General features: G+C 43.5%; 1 protein-coding gene across 4 annotated transcripts in view; it reads left to right on the top strand.

Annotated features, from left to right (window-relative positions):
• LOC116853317 (lachesin-like) overlaps positions 1-16216 on the top strand; it is a 57513-nt gene that overhangs the window by 31900 nt on the left and 9397 nt on the right. The window contains exons 1-9 of one of the 4 annotated variants that reach the window (XM_032834368.1): positions 5489-5929; positions 6354-6469; positions 8606-8888; positions 9665-9826; positions 12898-13047; positions 14999-15152; positions 15406-15554; positions 15647-15706; positions 15973-16216. In XM_032834368.1, coding sequence (XP_032690259.1) covers positions 5875-5929; positions 6354-6469; positions 8606-8888; positions 9665-9826; positions 12898-13047; positions 14999-15152; positions 15406-15554; positions 15647-15706; positions 15973-16097 — 1254 coding nt within the window. In that variant the 5' untranslated portion in view covers positions 5489-5874 and the 3' untranslated portion in view covers positions 16098-16216. Of the gene's footprint in view, positions 1-5488; positions 5930-6353; positions 6470-7089; positions 7217-8605; positions 8889-9664; positions 9827-12897; positions 13048-14998; positions 15153-15405; positions 15555-15646; positions 15707-15972 lie in introns of those variants that run through there. The other 3 variants (XM_032834367.1, XM_032834371.1, XM_032834370.1) reach the window with 3 other exon arrangements.

Consider the following 16216-nt stretch of genomic DNA (forward strand, 5'->3'; position numbering starts at 1 on the left):
AGAGAGAGAGAGAGAGAGAGAGAGAGAGAGAGAGAGAGAGAGAGAAAGGAATCACGACGTCACCGTTTTGCTACACGGACCGAAGTCGTGAGGTGGAATTCCACCACCAATAGCCCGTTTGACTTTTTTGCGGATCGATATCGATAGGGAGAAGTGGGAGGTGAAGGGTTCGAGGGATTCTCGGTGCAGTGAACGTACCTTTTGTTATTTGCCCTGGCCATTGGCGGAGCGCGGCCGGAGATTACATCTTTCGAGAGACGAATCTAATCTCTGCGGCTGAGAGTAGTCGGCGAAGAGCGGCGAGTTACTCGGCAATTGGCATAATAATCGGAAGTCCCATCCAAGTTCCAAGCCGAACTGTGCCCTGGCGCGTCGCGTCCGCTGCAATCCGCTTATATCTGTCTGCGAATCGGTCTATATCATTGTTCGGGAAACTAGAAGTGCGACTATCAATTCGGGCATCACCGTTCAAGGACACGCCGCCCGCCGCGCTGCATCCAGCCAAGCGCGGTTTCGCGTCGCTAAACTTGATTGTATCGATCATTCGCGAAGTGCTCTTCCTCCAACCCTCTTCCTCTTGTTCGCGAGGCGGACTTAGCAGAGAGACGAACGAAGGATGTTTAATTAACTCGGTGCGAGAAAGCTAAACATTTCACGAGGCACTCGTGGTTTTTGCATTTCCTTCTAAAAAACGTTCCAAGCAGGCCACTTCTTCAATCCGCGTTGATGAAACGTTAATTAAACATTTTCGTCTGTTTTCGCGATTTTACTGTAACGTTCTGTTCCACAAATTGGTCGATTGTCAGAATATCTTTTGCATTAACGCGTTACAGCCAGTTGAATAATTTACCTTTCGTAATGCTCACTTCTCTCCTTTTAACCGTGGAATTTCCTGCAAATTTACATGTTCTTTAATAAAAGATCCCACCTGTGCTCGCTGGGATTTACATTCGTTCGCGTACGAACATGTAGCGTGTATATAACCAGTAAAAGTGAAAATTTGTTATATATATATATATATATATATATATATATATATATGTATGTATGTATGTATATATGTATGCGTGCGTGAATATATATAAAATAACATATATATATACATATATTCATACACACCTATACCTATAGCAGACACAAAGCCAGAGAAAGCTCTCACTCGCGTGCCGGTCTCGCTCGGGAGAATTTCATATCTAGAGTCGCGTCCGCCTTCGCGGTGTGCTCGGAGATTGGAATATTCTTGGGATGTCTGGAGTTTCGCGAGAAGTTTATACGCGTACTTGAACATGCGCATGCATATACCGGGACACGAGCGAGAGGAGACGAGATTTATAGTTCTCGCGTCCTTCATTAGCTCGGAAATCACTGCGCGACGTTTAATAATAACTTCCGCCGCATATTGCGCGCTGCGGAGTCGTATATCTCCGCCACAGCGATTTATAGCGGATGTTTGAAAACTTATCACGCCCGCGCGCACTTTTCGATTCCCGCCGGACTTTTCTCCAGAGCGTGGCGCGATCTTCCGCGCTCGGGTTAGACACTCGGCGGATTCGCGCGTTTCACCCTTCGCTTTCTCTCTACTGCTCGCGGATTCCGCGCGATCGTTTCTCGACTTTGGTGATTCGATTTTGATAAACCGACACCGCTCACGGTGTCCGTAATCCAGCAAAAGTGTATATATATATATATATATATATATATATATATATATATGTTTGAAAGAAAACCCGGAGGAATCACGCCGCCGCGATTTTCCACGGCGCAACGCGATTGGTCCGAGATGGCATTTGCGCCTTCGCCCTGTTTGTTCCTCGAGGACCTCTACACTTCGGATTTATAGCCCCGCGATCTTTCCACGGGGATACGCCGGGCCGGCCTCGCGAGGCGAAGCGACGAATCGATCGATCGTGGGCGGGAAACAAGAAATTCCCGAAAGGGGATTTTCTCTCCTTTCCTCTCGCCATACCGTAGCCGAAACTGGCCATCGTTGGGTAAAGTTGGAAGAGAATGTATCAAAAATCGCACGTATGTCGTTCGCACGTAGCAGAAATCAGATATAGTTGTCACACGACACAAAAGTCATGTTGGCCGTGTGCTTTGTTTATGTATTTATCGTGAGAGTAAAAACGAAATCGCGTTCCTTTAAGAACGTAGATACTTTTCCGTAAGTTTCATGAAAATCGGATTGACATTAAAAAGTAGAGTAGAAAAAATTGATTTAGGAGCTGCCGAGTACGTTTTCGAGTGTCTCGACATTTCGTGTTAATATTCTTCATCGCGAGTGAATAAACTTAGATGGTATATTATTAGTTCGAATGAAGTTTCCTGCACTCTCTAAATTTCTTGAGACGAACTCTCACTGTGAACGAGTGAAAATTCAACTGTAAGCGATAGTGAAAATATCGCCATGCACTTTGGTTGTTAAATATATTTCGTATTGTCTACATGTAGTTTTGAACTTTACAGGACTTTTCTTATATTTTATTATGGAAATATCCTGTAAATTAGTAAAATATGTATGTGTTATTAATGATATTTTATTTTATAAATATAATAAAATTAATATAATAATCTCTTAAATATTCTATTTACAAAATGTTGTATAAAATATAATATTTTAGAGAGAGAGAGAGAGAGAGAGAGAGAGGGAGAGAGAGAGAGAGAGAGAGAGAGAGAGAGAGAGAGAGGTGAAGCTAGCTGTCTATTTCATTAAAAAATATTTTTCTTGGCTTGACCAACGAAGCCTAACACTTTAGCGTGGTTGTATTTTCGCAAGGCGTATAAATAGCGCACAATGATACACTTTTGCCATTAAATTTACAATAAATAGAGCGGGAGAGTAGGATAGCTAGCATAGGTGTATCAATATGTATTTATCGAGGTACACGCTCGCGGAATTTGATTTCGACGTTCTCGACGCGGAGCGCTCTGAGGCGAGAAAATGATTGCGCCCGGCGACCATATTGGATCCATACACCTTGACTTTACTTTGAAATACTCGAGATAAGAAATGATGTAAAAACGGAGTAGCGAGAGAAAGAAAGAGGGGAGACGCGGCGAGAACGAAAGGAAATTGCAGAATGTCGAGGATGATTGATTATTTTCTCTCGGTTATCGGCGAGCGCAATGCCGACGCGCGGAAAAGCGCGGCGACGACGTCGCCGGCGCGTTATTATTCGCCTCGCCGTGCTTCCTCGCGCGGATGGCGGATAACCCCGGGGGTCGTGTCTCGCTATCAGCCAGACAGCCGCGCGACAAAGGAGAGACGTATCCGCCGAATCTCGACGCGAGACAAGCGCCGAAAATCACAATCAGAGCGAGCCACCACCACGGTGGACGGAGCTCCGACTCTTCGATCGTGTTACGGAGTCGCAAAGTTGCGAAGGAAAGTCTCGGTTCCTAGCAAGTTACGTGCAATAAAAATGCAAAAGACGTCTGGCCGTTGATTGCCTTGAATACGGATAGGGTAGCCTCGTGGCTATAGCCTCGATTCTCCGACTCGTTGCGCCGGGACGATACTCGGTGAAACGAAAGTGGAACGCTTTGACGACGATTGCTCCGTTATTCACTAATCATTTCCCGAAGATAGTCGCGATGTTCAGAATCTTTCAGGTAACGAAATAATAGGAGACCTCAGATTTCTCAGTCGCGTGTTCTCTCTCTTTCTCTCTGGTCTTATCTGCCTCACCAGAGAATGTGGGTCGTTCGTCGAAGCTCTGCGAGGAATGGTGCCAGTTTCAACACCGGCCTGACGCGACGCGGCGCGGCGCGGTGATGCGACGCGGCTCGGCCTCCCTCTTTCTCTTTTTACGACGGCGAAGGACGTTGCAGCTACTGTCTAATTTGGCAGCTCGTTTCATTTCCCTGGCGATTTGTCCCGCGGTGCCATCTCGGGAACGTTAAATCTGCGGAGGCAATTTGGATATTGCCTACGTCGCACCGGTGCTCGCGCGGAATTACCATGTAGCAACGACGAGTTGAAACGAAACACGGCGGTGGACGAAGAGGGGACGTGGGGCTTAGGGCGAGGGGGTGCAGGAGAAAAGGCAGAAGAAGAAGAAGACTGCGATTGCGACGACGACGACGAGACAGGGAAATAAGGCGCGAGAGACGCACGGAATAAAGACGATCGTTACAATGTTCGAGCAGCAGCGTTTGCCTCTCCATCCTTAATCCGAGATTATATTTCCGCGAGCTGCATCTCCCGCGCGCGCGTTATGACAAAGCATGTCAGTCGAGATGACAGAGTACGGTCGTAATACTTTTGTTAAGAGACAGCTATCCACCTACCACGTGAAAAGGTCGACGGAGGATGCTTATTTATCGAGTATTCGTGCACGTCACGTTCTCTCTCTCTCTCTCTCTCTCTCTCCCTTTCGACCCGGCGTCAAATAAAAAGACCAGTACGTTGGCGAGAGAGGTCGGTTGGGAAGGAAGGAGGAAGGGAAGGAGGAAGGAAGGAAGGAAGGAAGGATGAACGCCGCGGTACGCAGTATCTCAAACAAGAATTTCACGCGCGGAGAGCGGTTCCCCCGGTCAAAGTTCGCCGGGAGCTTCGACCAAGTTCGCCGCAACTCCGAACCACTTGACATTATCTGTTTAGGGACGTCGTAATCCACCAACAGGCGTGAATAAGCAGCGATAATTAGCTACCCTTGACAGTGCTTAAGAAACTTCGCGACATGCACTTATTACCCTCCTCCGGCGTGGAGAGGCGTGCGCCGCTCGTCGAGATATTTTCAAAGGAAATTTCACTGTCACCGTAATGAATGGGATAACGATGGAATTTCCGCCTTCTGATATTTTTCCATTAATCTCCCGCCGTCGCGGACGGCCGGCCGGAGAGAGCGCTAAAAATAGCGGACGATAATGGCATCGAATTATTACTTTTTATCAGTCGACTCGCGGTTAAAGCTATCGGTTTGTATTTCGCGGGGATTTACGCGCGCGCGTGAACGTACGTGCCGTGCGTGCGTCTGAAAAGTGGAAATCACGAATGTGATTCACGTGTTGAAAAACCACGCCCTCCTTCCCGCGACCCATCGCGGAGGCGACATTTCCGAACAACGGGACTTTAAAATTCATTCAGCCGGTTTTTTGCAAACTTTACCGTATATTGGTTTTCTCTCTGTTTCCTCTTCGTGTCATTGTCAGATTTCGTTTCGGTCGTTTTGAGTTCTCGCCATTGGCATAAGAATATCTGGACGGAGCGTTCTATGAGAGAAAGCTCCAATTAGTGATAAAAAGGAAGTTACGATACTTTGGGTATTTCCGCCGGGATTTCTACGGATTTCTACGGATAGAGGAAGTACGGACAAAATAGAACACTTTTCGAGGAGTCGTTAAAAGAAGATTAAAATAATTATTTTTTCCAAAAACGATTACGCGCGCGCGCAAGTATTTAATTTCGACTGTTTTCTGAATAGAAAACAGAGAGATGTATATATCGAATAAACGATAGAGTGCATTACACTATGGAAGTTAGATTAGGTTATAAGTATAAAGGTATCGAAAGGCCATTTGACATGAAGTGCACAATTGTCACGCTATTATGGGAACAAAATTAATTAAGATGTTCCTACCTTACGCAAGCAAAGTACATGTAAAGCTGTATAGTGGCGAGTTCAATCGAACGACTTGAAGTACCATAACTTTCACTTTACTGCAAATTGGTCCATACTTCTTGTGTGAATTAATAGTACATGTTCCGTCCAAATTATAGACTTGCATACATACTGAACACTCCACAAGAGACCACGAAGTGGTCTTACATCTGAAAAGGATGGCCTGTGCCACAAGCATTCGATCTTGGTCTAGTTTGACTGCTATTGGAGAATGCTGACGAGAAGTGAAGCATGGTGGGAACTGGCGTAAATGATGATGAATGACGTAAATGATGATGAATGTCGAGTAGAATTAGAAGCAAAACGTATGTGTTGACTTTCGGAGTAATTTTATTATTCACTAAAATACTTAAAGTATATTTTACGAGTGTTTTATTTTATTTATATTCTATTGACTATAGTTGGCGCAAAGAAAAGCTCCCATAGTATTTTTGTTTCGGACAAAGAACCCATATTTCGGACAATAATAGAATTCTCAATTGGTATCATAGTGGAATAACCAATTTTATCACGAATTTGGACAATCTAATCGGAATCTGTGCCGTATCTGGGAAAACCTTTTCTCTACGAGTACTTATCGAGGTTATTGCGCATGTATTCTTTTGAAGGCTCTCACGAGCGGTTGCCAATCCCTGACTGTGGTCTGCCAGTCCCCGATTTGAATTTTACATCGCGCCAGAGCTTGGAGCTTGGAATTTTCCTCACACGGCCGAAACGTGTATGTTTCAGATTCAACGAACACTGCCACAGGCCCGATCTTCGTAGCTCCAGTTGGAAATCAAACTGCCGCGATTGGCCGCGAGGTCGTCTTCTCGTGTAGCGTTCGCAACATCGGCAAGTACAAGGTAATGACGCCGGCGAATGGGCGGGCGTAAACACGAATGGGCCATGCCGATTAAATTCGCACGCATTCGTCGCGCTGATGGCACTTTACCCTCCCGCAATGGTCGTCCTCGGAGTACCAGAGGAATCGTCTTTACGACTCTCGCAATTCCTTCGGCGCGCTCGCGAATATTCTTTGACGGCCTAGCGCCTCGGCGAGAGGGATTCCGCCGATGATAAGTCGCGCGTCCGGACGACCAACGGTGTGCTCCAGCTCGACGGCTCGCGATCGTTCGGGGCTTTATTGCAGCGGCGTGAAACAGGAAGAAGGCGCGCGACGATGACAGAACGCGACGCAGCAACAAATACCGAACATCTCAAAATCGCGGGCGTTATAAGGGTCACGTAATCGTTCGCTGGATACGTGCCACGCGGCGATATTGAATCGCTCCGAGTGAAAAATTCGTCGTGAACATGCCTCTCTCTCTCTTTCTCTCTCTCTCTTTCTCTCTCTCTCTCTCTCTCTCTCTCTCTCTCTCTCTCTCTCTCTCTCTCTCTCTCTCTCTCTCTCCCCTCGCCAACGCGCGCTCTTAATCTTCATATGGCGTCACGCGTCTCCATCGTGGAGGTGAAACAAATCGCGGTCGGGTCGAGGCGAATCGCGGGCCTCCGCTCGCAGCCACCGAGCTCGTGTGTTCGTTGCGAAAGAGGCGAAGAAAAAATCGTTTCCCGCCGACACACGGGAGATCCTTAATCCGGAAAAAAGAGAAGTGAGTCGTGGGGCTGAATATAGGGACACACACCGCTGTCTCAGCGGGCCAGTAGCATGTGACGACGATTGCCACGCGCACGTCTCTCCGTAAAATAAGACCGCGAAATATGTGCGCGCGGAGCTGAGACATTCCGAAAAATTGTGCTCACGCTGTGGTTGTCAGTATGTTATCTTGTCTGTTGTTTCATTTTTCGTGAGTTTAATTATTTTAAGTAAACGTGCGTGAAATATTAGCGTTACGAATCAGTCAAGAAGACATCCTGATTGGAAAGGTCGCAAAAAAGGTATTTTTCCGGAATTTTTTGCAGGGAAACGAAGAAATCGAATCACACCTTTTGTATATTTTTAAAGCTTTATTTTAAAAATATATTTTTATTGTCTAACAAAAATTATTATATATATTTTTATTGTGACACAAAAATGCTTTTTTGTATGTTATATCCTAGTTATTAGGGCTCGCGAAAAACAGCGCACTTGGACTGTACAAGTGACTATAGCTTTCCTAGATATTTGAAACAAACAAAAAATTTCTTTATGAAATTTATTCTATAAAATAAGGCTTGAAGAATATGCAAAATTTGATGTTTTCGGTTTTTTCGTTTCCCTACAAGAAATTCCAGAAAGATACCTTTTTTGTGACCTTTCAAAAATCAGAATCCTTTAACATTTGCTATATTCCTAATGTAATTTATTATATTCCTTAACGAGATAAACCTTACTGACAGTTTATTATTTCTACTAGAAACATAGTGAAATTAAAAAGAAAATTATATAGAAAAGAAAAAAATTATAATCTTCTCTCTATGTTTGAATGATGCATTATATTATATAAAATATCTCTTATTGGACTGACAAAGATATTAATAACTAAAGTTTCACGTTTTGGGATTGTCCGCAGACATGCACGTTTACATAATTTTCTTTTTTATTCATATACCTGGAAACAATAGAAAAGATAGGGTAGATGTAGTTGAATCGATATTAGGTAAAAAGAAAATTATATAGAAAAAAAAAATTATAATCTTTTCTCTAACTATGTTTGAATGATGCATTATATTATATAAAATATCTCTTATTGGACTGACAAAGATATTAATAACTAAAGTTTCATGTTTTGGGATTGTCCGCAGACATGCACGTTTACATAATTTTCTTTTTTATTCATGTGGAAACAATATGGAAACAATAGAAAAGATAGGGTAGACGTAGTTGAATCGAAATTAGGTAGAAACGAGACAATCCCAACGACGAATCAAAGTCGTTACTCCGCGTATCGTTCGCACCCTCGAAGAGTGCTCGAAGCGCGCTCACCTCACGAGAGGGGTGCGAGAGACTGCCGCAGGCAGCTTCTCTGCATTCCTCGCGTCGCGTCGCGGTCGGCTTCCAGGTCGGCTGGTTACGCGCGTCGGATCAGACGATCCTCTCGGTTCACACGAGGACCGTGACGCACAATGCGCGTATCTCGGTGTCGTACGAGAGCGGTGGAAGTTCCGGCGGCGCGTCCGCGGGCACCTTCGGGGTCACCGGTAGCAGCCAGGCCGCGGAGGAAATCGTCAACGGCACGTGGCGCTTGCACATTCGCCAGCTGAAGGAGTCCGACAGAGACTGTTACATGTGCCAGATCAACACCGATCCGATGATATCCGAGCTCGGCTGTCTCGACATACACGGTGAGTATTCTCGCGCCTGTTCTCCCCTTATCTCCTCCTCCCCATTGTCTTGTCACGTGCGGCGCACCCACGCGGTTCATCTTCCACGATTACGCCGACGATTGCTATCAACGCGGACTTATCAGCGCCGCCTTTTACCCTTCATCTCGCGACCCGTTCTCACCCACTCACTCGCTCGGGAGGAATTCATTCTAATTGCGACGCGCTTAGACACGAGCGAATCGCCCACCTTCTCGTGAAGTAATGCATAACGCAGAGGTCGTCGAGATATTTATTCATTGCGGATCATGCAAATCTCTCGCGCGCGATACGCCGAGGATAACTGGCGAAACAGTTACCTCGCATACCAGACCTTTGAGTTCGCCCGAACGAACAACCGGAAAACGCGTGCTGCGACGTACAAAAGATCTCTCCGTAAAATTATCCTCCCTGCCTCCTCCTCCTCTTCCTCCTTCTTCACTACCTCCTGCGTTCTCCCCGTCTCGAACGTTCCACTTAAGCGTACCTATTCTCGCTGCTCGCCTTCTCTAACCTACGCTTCCGCCGTAAACGCTTCTCGAGAATACTCGTTCTTTCGAAGACGGTCGACAAAGTGGCGGTTTTGCGTAATGACTTTCATAAAGTACCCGCACGGGGGAGGAAAGACGTTACCTAGTTACTCGCAGACGACGACCCGGCGAGGGATGAGGAGAGGAGACAGAGGAAGAGGAGAAGGAGGAAAGGTCGTCCGTTCGACAGGCGGCTGGCCGTTACGTATTTATCGTTTGTCCCCGTAGTGCCACCCGACATCGTTTACGGAGGGGACACCAGCGCGGACCTCGCAGTTGCGGAGGGCGACAATGCGACCCTGAGCTGTCGGGCGACGGGACGTCCGCCGCCGAGAGTGTCCTGGCGCAGGGAGGACGGCGAACCGATCGTCATCAGGGCTTCCACGGCAGGTACGTTCGTGAATCAAATGAGGATCGCGATGTAAAGTGATGATAAGGTCAAATTGAGCAAAAAATTTTTCCATTCCATTTTGCAAACGGATCGTAAAAGGATTGATGAGTCTATCGTGTGCTACACGGAAAAAAAAAGATTTGGCTAAATTCACCAAATAAATCCACCAAACTGGTCGAATATGAACGATCCAGAAATTCCGATTGCAGTAACCCGAATTCTGTTTAAGTTAACAAGATTTGTTAACCTAACCAAACATGTTTGGTTAGTCTACAAAAAATCTTGTTAAACAGAATTCGGGTTACTGCAATCGGAATTTCTGGATCGTTCATATTCGACCAGATATTTAGTTAATTCAATCAAATCTTTTTTTTCCGTGTAAATTAAACAACAAATTCTATAACTAACTAGCGAACTTCTTTATGATCTATTAATTTAGACCACAATAGATTCATCAATTTAGTAAAGCGGCGGAATGAATTTTGCATAGAGACCTTTGCTAATTTTTTCGAAATTTACTATTTTAGTATATATTGGAGCTTAGCCTCCTTTTTCTCTTATTTTTACCCACTTGTGCCATAATATATTCACAGAAACTGACTCATATAATCATAGTATTTACAGCAGTAACTTATGATATTCGGAGAAAGCATGAAAATTTGAACCCTAGAATTCTAAATATCGAGAAGTTATATAAATATTTTTAAATTTTACAATGCATTTTTATTTGTTCGTAACTTTTGGAAACATGATAGAAACTCAATACTTTTTGTTTAATTGGTGAAATAGGCAACATCGTGGAACATGAACCAATTAATGTTTTTGGAATTCAATAAAGTTGAAAAGTTATATATGAGAAAGCAAAAAACATATCATATTTTTAAGGACAGCGACGTTTGGAAAATTAGCCTAGATCCTATTTATGTTTAGGGGGTTCTAAAGTTAAATTTTATTTGATGAAATCTCGATAACCAATTTTATCATCCTATTGATTATTTTCGGGGATCACCCCCCAAATACTTTCTCTACAACGTATCTCGAATTGAACAGATCCGGTGTGTGAAATATTTCTTGGATATTCGTCAACAAATATAATTAAACAATGACGCAAACGGGTCGGGAGATGTACACTAGGATTCATTAATGCCTTTACACTTCCGGTATCTCGAGAATTGGACTTTTTCGATCTGGCGCATCATTTCTCAGTAAGCGTGAATCGTGACTGTTAGTAGTTAGCCGGTTCTTTCAGTAACTAACAGTCGCGATTCACGCTTACTGAGAAACGATGCGCCAGATTGAAAAAGTCCAATTCTCCAGATACCGGAAGTGTAAAGGCATTTATGATTCCTAGTGTACATCATGTCTCGTGGTGGTAACACGCGCGCGATGTGTTAACTCGTGTTAATGGCTCGATATCGATAGTATAGTTAAACGCCACCGATATATCTCGGTTAGCTCCTCGTAGTTGCGAGGCGCGATAGTCCCAAACCGTTATCTATTATCGGCGGCGGGGACGAGATCCTTTCCTGACTGATCGCACTTAGCGTTATTGTGTCGCCTTACGCAGGATCGATCGCGTCACGGAAAGACAGGATCGCAGAGCGATCTGCTTTCTGTCTTCTGTCGCGACCGGTCGCGTTTCTTTAAAAATTGAGTCGGCCACTCACGAGTGACTACACGAAAGCCGCCCGTACTCTACGCTCTTTCTCAGCTCGACGTCCCGATTTAAAAGCGCGAGATTTTCGAGAGCTTCCATTAACGAAGGAATCGACGTGAAGTTTCGTTACGGAGAGTTACGGTTGTTTGTCGATGTTTCCCTCGTCGTTGTCGTCGTGTCGTCGTTGACGTCGTCGTTCCGTAACGATATCTCGAGGAAGAGGAGGAGGAGGAGAACGACGACGATGCCATTCGCGTTCCCGTAGATCGGAGGACTACACAGAGAGAAAGTGGTCGTACGGGGGTGGGAGGGAGAGAAAGGGAGAACCGGTGAGAAGTCAAGAGAGGGAGAGAGAGAGATGGACTTCTCGAACTCGCATCCTGGTGGATACATAGATTGAGTGTAAGGACGCGGACGAGTGGATGTAACGAGTAAGCTCGTTGAAACAAGTTTCTCTTTGTGAGCTGGTCTCGAAGGACGAAACGAGAGAGACTGACAGTGAGAGAAAGAGAGGGGCTGCTGCAACCGAACGGGGGAGGATACAAGGATTTTCTCTCGACGGTATCTCGATCTGCGCGCGGGCGTAACGTACATTATTATCCACATAAACACACATATATACAGAGGGGGAGGAGGGGGAGAGAGAGCTGTGCCGCGTAAATTGGCGTATTCGAATCTCCCGAGTTGGTGAAACTAGTAGTCGGCATAAATATCTCTACGTGATCTGCACGATCGGCTATCTTCGCATAGTCGAGTCTAGTCGAGCTACCACTACTATCCTTCGAGATCCTTACCAACGTTCAGCTTGTTAGATACCGGTAACCGCGCCCGCGCACGGCTCTCCTCAGGAGAACTCGACAAACTCGTTAGCGTTCGTCCGCTCGCTCGCTCACTCACTCACTCACTCACTCACTCACTCATTCACTCACTCACTCATTCTCTCACTCAGTTACTAACTCACTCACTTACTCACCTGTTCGGCCTCAATTCCTTCAGCCATCTAAGTAATCCAGGAATCAAACGTGTATATTTTTTCGCGTACTCTCCTCAGCACGTTCCTCGTCCGGGTCCGTTTCCGACCTGACGAAACTTTTAACGTGTTTCGTTTCGTCACCCCTCTAACGGCTCTCTCTCTTTCTCTTTCTCTCTCGCACTTTTTCCCCACTGGCTTTGTAATCGGGAAATGGAATAGTTCAGACGTAACCGAGTCGAACTTAGTTGTTTTTCCCTTGTTGGGACGAGCGGAAAGCCAAGAACGGGATCACGATCGATCGATCGTACTTCTCTCTCATTTCTCCTCTCCTTTTTCCCTTTTGTTTCTTCTCTCTCTCTCTCTCTCCTTTTTTCCTATTTTCTTTCGGGCGGCGGTAGGACATGCAGCGAGGTAAAGTGTGTGTTGTCCCGTGTACGCAGGTGGTAGCACTTTCGAGAAGCACGACCACTACAACGGCTCGCTGCTGCATTTCCACCGTGTCGAGAGGCGGCAAATGGGGGCGTATCTCTGCATCGCCAGCAACGACGTGCCGCCGGCGGTTAGCAAGCGGGTGACGCTCGCTGTCAATTGTAAGCCCGATTCTCTCACCCGATATTATCCAACTGGTCGATCCGATCCGCCAATTATCCCCTCGGAAAGTAGCACACCGATAGCGTCGCGAGGAAACAACAGCCGTGGTAACGATCGCTCGACGGCGCGCTAAGTTGTCTGCCTCTCGAGGGAAGGAGAAACGCGTGGAAGGAGGAAAATAAATATACTATAAGTATATTTAGAGCTGAATCCCGCGCACACTACACTTATAGGATCTATACTCGGTGTATTCATAACTAAATACATACGTAAGAGCTTTTCAGAGGCCAAATTCATCGAACTCATTTTTATTAGCTTATTCAAATTATTTAAGGTCGAAATCACTTTGTCCAAAAATTCAACTCTAAACCCAAGTGTGTTTCGGCTTTTGACTAAAGTTAAAAAGTTAAAACAAGACGAAGTTAATCAGTCTGACTTCTGAGAGATTCTAATATTTATGTTTACTGTTCTACATAGCTTATAATTGTATTCCATATAGATTCATTTAATACGCGTCCAGTATTTATATAATTTATTTCTGTGCAATTACAGCTGTTATGTTTATATTTTTCTTCGCAAAAATGTCGAGGCCTCAATAGTTCCTAGAGTACAAACAATTGGGGAAACGGGGTTTCCCGCAAACTATTCTTGGGAGAGAGAGAGATGACTAAATGGATAACAAAACTATTTTCTTCGGTTAATTCTTTAATTGAACTTTAAGATAATTTAATTTGAAGCTTGGTTAAGATATATGTTCATAGTTGGAGAATTAATTTAAGTCATAAGTAATGATTTTCCTCGACAAAAAGGCTCAGCACTTTTTATCTCAATTTTTTATAACGAATAACGTATATAAATTTGGGCGCGAATTAGATGATGTCCACTATATTTATGTATGGAAAGAGCTTTATAGTAAAATTTACTAAAACATTTTATAACCGAGGAATATATCGACACTCTGCAATCATTTATTATTTTTTCATTTCATATGAGAGAAAAAATATTTGAAAAATAAAAACATATTGTTGAGCAAATCCAAATATGTTATTTTTAAATGCAAATATGTGTAACTTGGTTGAAACTTTTTACATGTTTCTGGCGGTTTAAATTATGTCATTTAACACATTACAGAGATATAAATTATAATTTAATACATATATACGCTTAAACATATTATATGTAACTTAAAACGGCAAGAAACATAAAAAAACATTTCAACCAAAATAACATCTTGATTTTGCAATGTACTAATAACATATTTACTTAAAAATCGAATTCTCTAATTCAAATAAAATAAACAATAACTTTCACGGAAATCTAAGGTTTAAAGAAAATATATATTAAAAAAATATTTTTTCTTGGTGCACAAAAATATATATATTGATATAAATAAATGTGTTATTAAAGTACCTATCGAACAAATATTTTTTGTTTTTTAGATATTTCTTCTCTCACAGCGCATGTGTTATTTATATTTTAGGAACTGTAATGTGCTATTAAAAATTTGCTATGTTCCCAGCGAAATGTACTATGTTGCTTAGCAAGACTGATCTTACTGTCAGTCTATTCTTGTATTATTAGGAACATAGTAAAATTGAAAAGAATTTATATGAGAAAAAACTCTAATATATTCTCTCGCGTAATGTGACATTTTAATATATCAATACAAGCATTATAATGTAATAAATAGTAATAATAGTATATTTTTTTATTTGTAGTAAAAATTCACGTATCTCTGTTCTTTCTTTTAGAGTCGGTTTTTCAATAGCAGTTTAAATTTGGATTCAAGTTTAAACTCTATTCTAACAATGCGTTTGTTTTGTTTAAACAGAGTTTAAGTTAAAATCTAAGTTTAAACTATCATTGAAAAATTGGTTCTTATACATGTAGATACTTATGAAGAAAAATCGAATACACTTTTCTACTGACTTCCATGTCGTTCCTCTATAGTCGCACCTGTTGTAAAAGCACCCAATCAATTGCTGGGTGCTCCTCTGGGCACGGATGTGCAGATGGAGTGCTACGTTGAAGCATTCCCAAACACGATCAATTATTGGGTGAAGAATCAACACGAAGGCACGGAAGACGAGATGTTATTGGAAGGGTAAGCGCACGTTTGTCTCATTATTTTTCTTAACCCTTCAAGACCCATTGCATAATCATAATATATATTTATTTTGGATCTTTCCCAAAATTTTTTATCGGCAAAGTAATGATTCCGTTGATACAATACTACCGATCCAACTTAAATAGAAAAGTCAATATGGCGATCGTATGCAGGGCAGAATCGTTGACATTCGAAATTGCATAAAGTTTCTTGCGGAAGACATTTTTAGACTTGTTATTGTAATGCGCAGACCGAAGTACAAAGTACGAGAGGAACGTACGGGATACACGGTCCTGATGTGGCTCTTAATCAAAAGGTTCACGGAAAAGGACGTCGGTAGTTATAAATGCGTCTCAACGAATAGCCTAGGAAAAGCGGACGGGACTCTCAGATTGTACGGTGAGTTTGCGTCGATGGTAGCGGACGAGTTTCGTTGAAATTTTACGGCTAAGTATCTGCAAGATCTTCCTTCATACGCTCTTTATTTTTAGAGATTAAAATCGGCTCCGACAGAGGGTCGCGCGGGAAGGATCACGTGTCTATTATCGGTGGTAAGTGTAGCGTGTATTATCTCTCTCCTCCTCTCTAGTGGATATCTGTGCGCAAATATTCGTCTGGGCATTTATTATTAACTTCTGGGCATCTATTATTAACTTTATTATTCCGATATAATTTGATCAACTTGGCGCATTAATTTCAAGAGAGAGAGAGAGAGAGAGAGGGGAGAAAGAACGTAGGATTTTGTGGACGGAATCTCACGTTCATCGATCGTTGTTCTCTCAAAAGAATGGTTTCTGCAAGAATATGATTTCCGTAGGTTTAGCCGAAGCCGCTCAAAGTTCCGGTGGCAGCAATGGCGGCGGAGCGTTCTCCGGAAGTAGTAGCAGCTTGTCGCACATCCTATCAATGTTTCTCTTCATACCAATACTTTGGCCACGGTGAAGAAGGCATCCACTGCTGGTCACCGCTAAGCTACATAGTGCCGGATGACTTTGTGCCAAAAGACAAAAATGTAGAGAGAGAGAGAGAGAGAGAGAGAGAGAGAGAGAGAGAGAGAGAGA

Source organism: Odontomachus brunneus, unplaced genomic scaffold, assembly GCF_010583005.1.
Source record: "Odontomachus brunneus isolate Ranch 3 - 2012 unplaced genomic scaffold, Obru_v1 Obru_scaffold_304, whole genome shotgun sequence".
Lineage (NCBI taxonomy): Eukaryota > Metazoa > Arthropoda > Insecta > Hymenoptera > Formicidae > Odontomachus > Odontomachus brunneus.